This window comes from Oncorhynchus nerka, linkage group LG15 (assembly GCF_034236695.1).
Source record: "Oncorhynchus nerka isolate Pitt River linkage group LG15, Oner_Uvic_2.0, whole genome shotgun sequence".
NCBI classification, from domain to species: domain Eukaryota; kingdom Metazoa; phylum Chordata; class Actinopteri; order Salmoniformes; family Salmonidae; genus Oncorhynchus; species Oncorhynchus nerka.
In genome coordinates, this window is record NC_088410.1 from 53997396 (window position 1) to 54009593 (window position 12198).

General features: G+C 43.2%; 1 protein-coding gene across 1 annotated transcript in view; it reads right to left on the reverse strand.

Annotated features, from left to right (window-relative positions):
- Positions 1–10135, reverse strand: part of LOC115142713 (serine/threonine-protein kinase WNK2-like) — a 71538-nt gene extending 61403 nt beyond the window's left edge. Inside the window, 5 exon segments of the mRNA XM_065001682.1 lie at positions 467–555; positions 1597–1754; positions 2095–2315; positions 4146–4318; positions 8583–10135. Coding sequence (XP_064857754.1) covers positions 467–555; positions 1597–1754; positions 2095–2315; positions 4146–4318; positions 8583–9257 — 1316 coding nt within the window. The 5' untranslated portion in view covers positions 9258–10135.
- Positions 10136–12198: the final 2063 nt, after the last annotated feature.

A 12198-nucleotide genomic window follows, 5' to 3' on the forward strand; every position in this document is an offset into this window, starting at 1 on the left:
TAGGAGTTTCATGCATTTGTTGATAATTGACATTAAAGATGAAAACATGTCATAATTGAATTAACAAATGTTTTTTTTCAAGAAATAAAATAATTTGACAATCATGTTTGTAAGCTTTGAAATTATATCAATCTCAACCGTTAATCTTTTCCAGTAATGATGACATGGATGTCTCATGGCATGGTGGGTTAGGCAAAATGCCTCAACTTTGAGCACCTTTATCTCTTGAATGTTTTGACATTCAGGTCCAAAAAGTAACTTTCTGAGCACTTCTACAATGGGCAAATAGTATGGAAGGTTTTATTCAAATCAAAAGGGGTGCGGTCAAAAAAGTGACTGAATTTAAATGGATGTACCCATGTGTGTTGTGTGTATGTGTTGGTTGTGACCATTTAATGCCCTCTAACTGCTCAGTACTTTGCCCGCATACTTTACTTTACAGATGGACTTGACTTGGTCCACTTACCTCTCTTCCCGCCGATGGCAGATACACTCCCCGATGATCTCTTTAATCTCTGGGTCACTGATCTTATCATAGCTGGCAGGCTTCACCCCCTGGAGACGCCAGACACAAAGAACAACAATATGCAGGATGGGAAGTATATTCTACGTGATATCTCACACTGTATGACGTAAGAAGAATGTCATGGGATATATTACACATTCGCACACTGACACTCACAGACAGAAAAACAAAAACAATCTTCATGAGGAGAAATATAAAATATATTTGATTATTTGGATCCCCAGGTGTGACAGCTACTGGTCCTGGAGTCCACAAATACCATTTCTCACACAGTCTTGCACTGAGTCAGAGTGTCACAAAAATAACACACAGAGTGTGTGACCTTCGTTCTTTGCGACAGGAGTAAGACGGCTAACAAATATCCCACTCCATTAAGAACAGACTCCCCGTGGTGACGTGTCGTCTACTCCACTCCAATGAGAAGTGATGAGCTGCCTCAGCTGCCGTTACTCTACTCTAGAGAGGAAAGTTGTGGCAGGAAGCTAGCTCCCTGTGAAGAAATGAATGGGCTACATCCCAAAAGGCACCCTATTCCCTATGCAGTGCACTACTTTTGACCAAAAGTCAATCAAAAGTGATGCACTTTAGGGAATAAGGTGCATTTTGAAATACAGGCATGGTCTCCATAAGTCATAAAAACCTTATTTATCCTTGTTGAAAGAACGGCAAACTATTTCTGAAAATGTGATGATTCACTTCCTTTTAAACCTCTGCACCGTACATTCCTCTGGGTTGTTGTTGTACTTCAAAAAGCACACTGCAACAACTATCTTTTTTTTAAAGCAGCAGAGAGAGAATTTTGATCATTTCGTTTGGTATTTTACTTTAACTCATTTGAGTGACTGTATCTGTGCTTTTGTAGGTTTTTATTGTAAGCAGTAGCATCTCTTATCACTGTGGTAACTTTTTGGACTATATACTGAATATAGATCTTCATGGCTTTGCTGTTTGTGCTCGTAAGAAAACATCGGCGATCGCGATGAGATGGGTGACTTAGTGCTGGTGGAAAAACATAGGCGCCAGCACGGCGTGGGTGAGAGACAGTATTGTGCTGGACTCGCTAAACTCACGCTGGTGACTTTGCGGTAGATCTGAGCGGCGTTCTGGCACTCGGAGTAAGGGTATTCTGAGGTGGCCATCTCCAACATACACATGCCAAAGGCATAGACGTCCACCGCCTCGTCATAGTGCTCCTCATACATCTCAGGGGCCATAAACTCTGGGGTGCCTGGGAGGACAGAGGTCAGCGAAGAAGGCAAACGCAAACATCAAAGGTCACACGAGTTACAGGGCTCCTCTTGAAAGAAACAAGGTTCTCTCCCTAACACAGTGACACACACTCACACAAATATGATAAACATGCTAAGCTATCTCACATACTGTATACCCATCCGAAAGAGGATCAATGAATTCAGAAACAGCCTTTCGGGTCTCAAGTGGAGTCAAGGCTAAAGTACTGTCACAATCCATTAAGTGCATAGTTACAGTATAGATTCCATACCCTTTTACAGATGATTTGTTTATGACCCTTCCAAGCAGAGCATGAAAGAGCATGTGTAATTCCTCACCAATGACACTCTTGGCAAAGGAGGCCCTCTTGAGGGTAGCCAATCCCAGGTCCCCGATCTTAACGGAGCCGGTGGGGCCGGTGATGAAGATGTTGTCACACTTCAGGTCCCTGTGGATGATGGGAGGGTCCCTGGTGTGGAGGAAGTGGAGCCCCTTCAGGATCTGTCTACACCAGCTCCTCAGAACCTTAGGCTTCATCACCTTAAACCGCTTCAGATACCTGGAGGACAGTGGCGGTCGGAGCCATTTAAGATGAGGGAGGATGAATATTTATTTTTTTAGGAGCATGGCCTTATTTCTATTATAGCATACTGGATGACTGTCATTCATATTCCATTCACCCAGCTCAATGTATCCTCGATAGGTTAAGGCTACTGCATAATACTCAAATTTTCCCTGTACCCATCATGAGGTTTCTACAACCTATCATATGAATGAAAGTTTACAGCGTAAGTGCACAGGTCGAAATAATTTTGAGTAATCAAGGTGACAAACAGTGACACATTCAATAGCGCCTTGCACACTCTTGCCTGCATCTAGCTGATCTAGGGTGTAATTATTAATCCAACAGTTGCAAATTAGTTTCTATTGGACAAAAAAAAGGTATGTTTGTCCCCGTATCATTACGTTTTCTTTCTGTTTAAGAAATGTTTTTCAACAGAATCGGCGGAATGAATACACCCCTGATCACACGCAAACAGTTCACTTTCACAGCAGCCACATAAAAACAGCATGATCACTTTGCTCATTGTATAAATAATTCCTTCTTGCAACTATCTACGTGCTCTCCTCCTCTCACCTTTTCCCTTCGCTTGTGGACTTCAGTACACATCAGCTGTCTGTGATGAGGCAAAAAAAACTTTCCAAGCCAAACCTTCATATTATGACCCCTAACCACTACACACAGTCTACATCGCTGTAACATCATACTAGAACAACTAGAACTAATGCATTAGTAAACCCGCTACAATCATGCAGTACAGTCAGAAAGCAGCTTGCTAGTTACACCGGTGGGCCCGGTGGCAAAATAATTCATAAAACCAAAAGCTTACCTTGACTTGAAAGAGATCCAGTGTTGGTTAGCCATAGCCAGCTAGCTAACATAACATCTGTTTGAGCCGGGTATTTGAGTAGGCTAAACTAGCTATCTGTGTTTCCCAGCTAAGTGAAAGTTTTAAAAAAATACAACTAAATACAGCTCTCTCTCCCTTTCTCAATGCTCTCTCTGTCAAAACTGTTAAACTATTATCTTTCTCTCTCTTTAAGTCAACTATTCACCACATGGTATGCACCGAAGTGCTAGCTAGCTGTAGCTTATGCTTTCAGTACTAGATTCATTCTCTGATCTTTTGATTGGGTGGACAACATGTCAGTTCATGCTGCAGGAGCTTTGATAGGTTGGAGGACATCCTCCAGAAGTTATCATAATTACTGTGTAACTGGGTGAGAACCATGAGCCTCCTAGGTTTTGTATTGAAGTCAATGTACCCAGAGAAGGACATAAGCTAGCTGTCCTCCGGCTACACCATGGTGCTACCCTACAGTGTGCTGCTGAGGCTAATGTAGACCTTCATTGCAAAACAGTGCATTTTTACTGAAATATTTGGTGACACTTAGATATATTTAGTATAGTTTTATCTAAAAAGGATAACTATTCAAATGTTTGACTATTTTGATTTGATCAAATTCACTGAGGATGGTCCTCCCCTTTCTCCTCTGAGGATGAAGAGCAGACCATCAGCAGCAGCAGCATCATAATTGTCATCATCGCCATCATCATGACCACTACCATTACAATCCATCTGATGAGAACAATGATCATTTAACTATTAGTTTGCCCAATTAAGTTGTCAAACTGTGGATGAACTAATTTATACAATGAAAACTTTCCACTGACACCAGTGAAATTTCCCCTTTTGAAATGTTACTATTTTTCATTTCATAAGAACAGTTTAGGAGGTTTTACCTGACCTTGTTTAATGTTAAGCTCAGCAGTGTTGTGTGATAGGGAGAGCGGGAGGGAGGATGCTGCTGGTTGTGTTTGTCTCACGTTTTTAGTGTCCCTGAGGTCATGAGCTCTGTCACCAGAACGATGCACTTCCTCCCTTTGACCGGTGACTCCCAGAAGTCGTAGAAACGCACAATGTTGGGGTGCTGAAGACCCTTCAACATCTCTGCCTCCTCCTTAAACCTCTGGCGCTCCGCTTTGGTCAGCTTGCGGTCCTATGAGAAGAAAGGGGAGGCAATGAGACTATTCCAGTGTCTCGACAGTTATGTGATTGGTCTAGAAACCCATTAATGTACTGTAGGACTCCTGTGGGCCATGTTTGGGAGTAATGCTATGAATTTCCCCCTAGGATTTTTTTTTTCAGCAGCGGTGGCAAAGGTAGCTGTTTCCATAACACAAGTTATAAACTTCCTTCAAACTGCATGCAGAGACATAACAATGGTATCCATGAGTTCATATGACTATGGGTAAGTAGAAAAAGGGCTTAATTGCCGAAGTGTGTCTCGGCAGGAATATATATATATATTTTTTTTAATGACACCTTTTAGAGCGGTGTAAACGATTTAGCAGCGGTCGGCCACCGCTGCAAAATGAATATAGGGAAAAGACTGGGATTGAACACAAGTGTGATATTTTGAGTGAGGAAAGCGTTGGGATGGGAATCATTCCTCTCTTAACAGCCATGTATAAAACCATGCAGTGTGATCTGGACATGATGTCATAGGTGATGTCTTCGAATGAAAGCACGATGTTCAGTAAAGATGTCTATTCTAAAGAGTCTTGCTTTCTTACAAAGGCGTTGTGAAGCAGATATAGACTCTATACTAAGAATGAGGATGCCTTCCACAGCTGTAGGGAGGAGAGGCTGAATGTAACACCTGTGTCTTTGGGTATACAGCCTCTGGGTGATGGAGTTTACTGTGGATCAATATTTTGGCCCTCTTCTTCTCTTTAAATAGTGAAACAGCTGACAGTAAAGATCCTCTACATCTCTGTTCCACTCAGGACAGTCTGGCAGAAACCTTAGACAACCCCAGCCTGGGCGCACACACACACACACACACGCGCACACGCACATCCTTATGTACATATTATGTACATATTCTTTATCCCCTTACACTGTGTATAAGACAGTAGTTTTGGAATTGTTAGTTAGATTACTTGTTGGTTATTACTGCATTGTCGGAACTAGAAGCACAAGCATTTCGCTACACTCACATTAACATCTGCTAACCATGTGTATGTGACAAATAAAATGTGATTTGATTTGATTTGACACAGGAATACACTACAGTCACAGCCTTGAATCATGAGACCCACAAAACGAAAGATGAACCCAAAATCTTTTCTGTAACAGGATTCATACTCCCACATACATATACAAACACATATAAACTCTTCACACTATGTACAGTATACAGACAGTATAAACACCTGTGCACTGTGTACATGACCCAAATGACCACTAAACAGTGATGGAGAAGAGGGGACCGCAAGCATACAACAATGAGATACCGTGGCTACAGTACACACAACCAAATACCCACTGAGACTCAGAGAGAAGCGTCAAAGGGACGCAAAGAGATGCAACAATACTGAGATACTGAGTGGCAAAGACACACACACACACAGACACTCTCAAACACACATTTTCTTCTGGGAAGCGTGTGCATATAGTGTTACAGATTTCCAGATGGCAGTAAAAAAGAATGTTCACATAATGTCCATTCACCAGCATGGATTATTGGAGGAAGGTGCAGAGTCGTATTTCACCTAAAGCCCATAGCGACCTAAGCTGCCGTATATATCCGTATATCTAACATGTCGGTAAACAGATGCTAGCCTAGTAAGCATGTCCTTAATTGCCCATACAGTTTCCATTTTTCAGGATCCTATTCTGGAAGGAGGTTAACTGGGGAGTGGGAATTGCTCGGCGCTATCTAAGGATCATGTGGTAGTCTATGGATTTTTTCCCCCCCAGGCAGGGCGTGGCAGTTACAGCATCTGCCTGCCTTACTGAGCTTTGTCATTGCGAAAGAAGACAGAGAAGCTATATTAGCACTCTGCTCTAATGGAATGGGTGAGACCCAGCATGACAGCAATGAGCTATGATATAAGACGCATAGCTTACTGTCCCCGATACACAGCAAGCCGGAGCCGATCACTGCTTATCCCTAACTGACCCGCACAGGCGCACACTCCCTCTCATTCCCTCTCCCTTTTTCCCTCTCTCTCTCTCTCTCTCTCTCTCTCTCTCTCTCTCGCTGCAGAAGGGAGCGCTTGCATCAGCAGGTTTAGCCTCTCCAGACAGATCTGCCCAGTAACGCCCCAGGGGATAGGATGTCGTTTAGTTTAGTATGCTGTACTATCAGCCTGTCCACATGATGTGGAGACGTGCGGAGTGGAACGTTTGTTTTGGGTGTGTGTAGAACTGTATCCTCAGCTGATCAGACACACTGGCAGCTGGCAGTTTTTCCCTGAATCATGTTGCATCATCCACTGATCCGAGACGATCAGGACCTGGTAAGTCTGTCTGACCCAGGGATAGGGACGGAGAGAGAGGGAAACACACACATCCATATGATCAGTTGATTTACTAAATGAACGTGTACATTTGTGTATTTCTGCAGATGGCTGTATCCCTTTGTCTTTTGAAATATTTTTCAGTCAATCATCCTCATTTTGCTCTCTCATTCTCTTTCATCTGGCTTATCTTTCTGTATCTCTGTATCGCTCTCTTTTCTACCTCTCTTTATTTGGTGAGGTCAGAAAGTATTGGGACAGTGACAAATTGTTTGTTGTTTTGGCTCTGTACTCCAGCACTTTGGATTTGAAATTATACAATGACTATGGGGTTAAATTACAGACGGTCAGATTCATTTTGAGGGTATTGTCATCCATATTGAGTCAACTGTTTAGAAATTGCAGCACTTTTTGTATAGTCGCTCCATTTTAGGAAACCAAAAGTATTTGGACAAATTCACTTATATGTGTATTAAAGTAGTCAAAAGTTTTGTATTTTCATTCCATATTCCTAGCACTCAATGACTACATCAAGACTGTGACCATACAAACTTGATGGATGCATTTTCAGTTTGTTTTGGTTGTATTTCAGATTATATGGAGCCCAAATTGGTAAATAATGTATTGGGTCATTTTACTGTCACTTTTATTGTGAATAAAATGTTTCTAAACACCTCAACATTAATGTGAATGCTACCGTGATTACCGATAGTCCTGAATGAATCCTGAATAATGATGAGTGAGAAAGTTAGAGGCATAAATATCATACCCACCCCCCAAAAAAAATGCTAACATGCCCTGTTATTGGTAATGATGAGAGGTTAGCATGTCTTGGAGGTACAGTGCGATATTCGTGCCTGACTTCCCCAGGGGAACCTAAACAATGAAGGGGGCTCCAGGCTAAAACTGTTCCTAAAAACACCATCTCTCCGCTCCTGGGTCTAACACTGAGAAATGCTGCATCAGCTCCATAACAAAAACCCTCTCGCCCCTATGTGTCTGAAATACTGAATATCAATTCAATTCAATTCAAGGGCTTTATTGGCATGGGAAACATGTGTTAACATACTGAATACTGAATATCTCACTCTCCCTTCCCTTGGCTTAGTTCCGGAACCACAACACAGACTCTGACTCGCCTACCTGTACACTGAAACAGTGTATTCATAGCATTACCTAATGGCTGGCATGGTGCAAATAGTAGGTTGTGTATTGTTAAATGACCACATCCATCCATACACATTTTAGTGGAACTTCTAAAATGCTGGTATAAAATAATCTCAGTGAACTAGCCGAGTCGCTCTCTCTTTCACCCGTCTCTGCTCTGACACTAAACTCCTCTCTCAGCTCATTTGGCGACACCCTGAAACGCTTTATGCAGCAGTACAGAAACCTCGTATTGACTGCAAATGGACCCAATCCAGAACTGATGTGCAGCAAGATGACGGTATATTTTTTTCAGTCCGCTGTAAATGTACATTACAGAGTTGTATTAAACACAATGGTGACAGGGTCTGTTTTCATGTGTGGGCGGAGGGAGGGACAGGTGGCGCAAGCCTGATAACCCATCATCAAAACTGGCGTCCCATCATCAGTACTACCATAATGCTTTTAAATTGCAACACATTGTTTCTGTCAGTGTGTCTGTGCAGTGGTATCATAGGCCTCATAATAGACTACGGTTTCATGACCAAGGCCCTCATAACCAACAACAACAAAAAAGGTCTGGGAAGAATTCAGCATCCTTAATGGGCTAACACTTGCCACATTTAGTGCAAAATACTATATGGGCACCTTAGGCAGCCATAAGAATAGGTGTTATTACAGCTTCATAAAATAGTTATGAATATATAAATAAATAAATGTATTCAGAAGGATTTTTCTAGTTCCAAACAATTAGACATTGTAATGGAGTTAGTAACTTAGAGTGTAAACCAAGGAGTCCTATTCAATTACCTGCAGTTCACACCAAGCAACTTCTACCCAGGTGTCTGTGTCCAGACCCTTGTAGACAGTCTTAAATGACCCTCTCCCGATCTCAGTATCGAACTTGAGAAACCTGCCCCCGGGTGAGGTGGACACGGCTTTTATCTCGTTCTCATCCTCGTTCTCGTCAATCCCCGCTTTCCCGGTGGTATCAGGCGACGGTGCAGCTGCATCGTCTGGTTTTGGCTCGGCCTCGCTCCTCTCCTTCTCTTCATCCGCGCTCACACTCTCAGTCGCACTGTCCTTCTGCCCCACTTGGCTCTCGGTGCTCGAGCTCTCCTGGACCTGGAAAGCCACGCGAGGTCCGAGCGCGCGGGTTCGGTCCACGATGGTGCGCAGGTGGACGCTGAGCATTGGAGTACTGTTGACGCATTCTGGCGCGTCCAACGCTTGGTCGTCCGCGTCGGAAAACCACAAGCTTCTGCGAATAAACCTCTGACGGACCAGTCCCCGGTAATCCGATAAGGGGTACGCGCTCGGGTCGCTTGCCCCTCTCAGCGCTGCAGTTTCCATGTTGTTGACATTCCGCTCTCCACCGTTCTCATAGATACGGATGTTGGCGTTGGTGTCAGAGTCTAAATTGGGAACCGATGAGAATGTCGATCCAAGTGGCGCGTCCGTGACCGAGTCATCCCCGGAATCCATCCCCGGGAAATATTTAGACAGTTATTGGTGACATTCAGAGGCTACTGCTTTCATGGTCCTTCCTCAGCAGAGAGGATGTGCATAGGCTACCTGCAACGTTCGCATGTACTGACGCAGTTAGGCAGCTATACAATCCCTTAAACAGTCTCACTTGAGATATCTAGCATATTTATAAAACGGCAATTAATAACGACAAAACTCTTAAAACAGTCGCAATGGTGCCACTGCATGATTTAATACGGCTCATCTTATCACGAATCAAGCCAGCCAGCCAAACAGCCAATTGAAATGTTGCATTAATACATTACAATTGTAATTAATTGCTATCATATGCAGTTTCGGTAAAGCCTTCGTTAATTGAGACTTTGTTTCATCAACTGATCGAATTGGTTACAGTGTAAGCTGCAGAACTCGTGGTAGGGAGAACTGCTACGATGAACACTCACGGTTGTCGGGCAAGGATAGTTCCCTGTTTTTCTCTCCAATCACTCAAAATACCCATCACATGCAACTGTCAGGTGAGCCGCTGTGACCACTATAATCGTAGGCTAGTCGATCCAGTAGCTGTTTATTGCGCATGTATTACGGTTATTTATCGATTGAAAAGCAGAATGAAGTCAGGGAAGTGTGACCTCCACATCACAGCATCGCCCCCATTCCATCGCCCCCTATGCGCAGCACTCCGCTGGGGGGGCAGTTCCTCTGTTGAGCGGTGTCCGGGTGCGGAGTAAAAGCGCTGATCAGATCAAATTGTTTGCTCACTGCGGCACAGTTTTCTCCCAGAGCATCTCACCGATCGTTCGGACAGTATTTGTGCCATGTCTCTCTCAAATTACACTTTCTATGGCAAGTAGACAGGCCCATTTTAAGACACAAACCCACGCCCCTAGCAACAACACGTATCCAATAAATACGCACGTTTTTAGGCTCTACCTTTCAGCCTCCGTGACACGGGTTGTAAAATGGACCACACCACTCGCTGTGTCCTCCCATCCTCTGCATGACGCCACGGGCTCCTGTGAAGGACGAGAAGCATACAGGGCGCTCTCTCTGTGCCCGGCAGAAACCTGCAAATTATTTCCGAAAGGGGATCACTGGGATAATTGCCTATTCTATTGTATTGTTTTCTGCTTTCTGTTTACTGCACTTAAATGTGTAGAATATAATGGAACAGCATGCACATGATCACCGATAAGTAGGCTAATTGCTTGTTCTTGATGGACTAAAATATATTCTAGCCTACATTCTATTCATTTGAGTTAAGTGCAGTAGAATATAATAGAAAACAACCCAATAGAATATATTGGAATAGAACAGCCAGCAAATTATTGCCTAAAAGTGAACAGCAATAAGTAGGCAACATGCTTGTTCATGATAATATAAATTATATTCTGTTCAATAGAAATCAATAGAACAATGTTATATTCTATTAAATCAGTTGAGTTCTACAGTTATTCAGTTCTTATTTCTCAATGGCGCTGCGCCAATCTCTGTTGAAATGAAACTTGCATGACAGTGCTATTTTTGCCCGTGCAGACTGTTCCACCTACAGGAGAGTTCTATTACTACTGCTCACGTATTCTACCTCAGAAAATACACTGAGTATACTTAAGACATTCGGGAACACCTGCTCTTTCCATGACTAACCAGGTGAATCCAGGTGTAAGCTATGATCCCTTGCACCCTTAGAAAGAAAGGGTCCCAAAAGGGTTATTTAGCTGTCCCCATAGGAGAACCCTTTGTTGTTCCAGGTAGAACCCTTTTGGGTTCCATGTAGAACCCTCTGTGGAACCCTAAAAGTGTTCTTCAAATGGTTGTCCTGTGGGGACAGCCAAAGAACCCTTTTAGGTTCTAGATAGCACCTTTTTTCTAAGAGTGTATTTGATGCCACTTGTTGAATCCACTTCAGTCAGTGTAGATAAATGGGAGATTACAGATTAAATAAGGAGTTTTAAACATTAAAACAATTGATTGTGTATGTGTACCATTCAGAGGGTGAATGGGAAATACAAAATATTTATTCCCTTTGAACAGGGTATGGTAGTATAGGTGCCAGGCGTACCGGTTTGAGTGCGTCAAGAACTGCAACGCTGCTGGGTTTTACACGCTCAACAGTTTCCTGTGTGTATCAACAATGGTCCACCACCCAAAGGACATCCAGCCAACTTGGTAAAACTGTGGGAAGCATTGAAGTCAACATGGGCCAGTATCTCTGTGGAATGCTTTCTACACCTTGTAGAGTTCATGCCCTGACGGATTGAAGCTGTTCGGAGTGCAAAAGGGGGTACAACTCAATATTAGGTAGGTGTTCTTAATGGTTTGGACATTCAGTGTATATACTCAAATCAAATTGTGTTGGTCACAATAGGTGTTCCTACCTCCAGGTAGGTGTTCCTACCTCCAACAGTGCAGTAATATCTAACAAATCATAACAATACACACAAATCTAAAAGTAAAATAATGAAATTAAGAAATATATCAATATTAGAATAAGCAATGTCGGAGTGGCATTGACTAAAATACAGTAGAATACAGTATGCAAACATTACTAAAGGAACTAGGTGTTCTATTTTTAAAGTGACCAGTGATTCCATGTCTACGTACTTAGAGCAGCAGCCTCTAAGGTGCAGGGTTGAGTAACCGGGTGGTAGCCGGCTAGTGATGGCTATTTAACAGTCTGATGGCCTTGAGATAGAAGCAATTTTTCAGTCTCTCGGTCCCAGCTTTGATGCATCTGTACTGACATCGCCTTCTGGATGGTAAGCGGGGTGAACAGGTCATGGCTTGCATGGTTGATGTCCTTTTTGGCCTTCCTGTGACATCGGGTGCTGTAAGTGTCCTGAAGGGCAGGAAGTGTGCCCCCGGTGATGCGTTGGGCAGACTGCACCACCCTCTGGCGAGCCCTGTGTTGCAGTACCAGGCAGTGATACAACCCGACAGC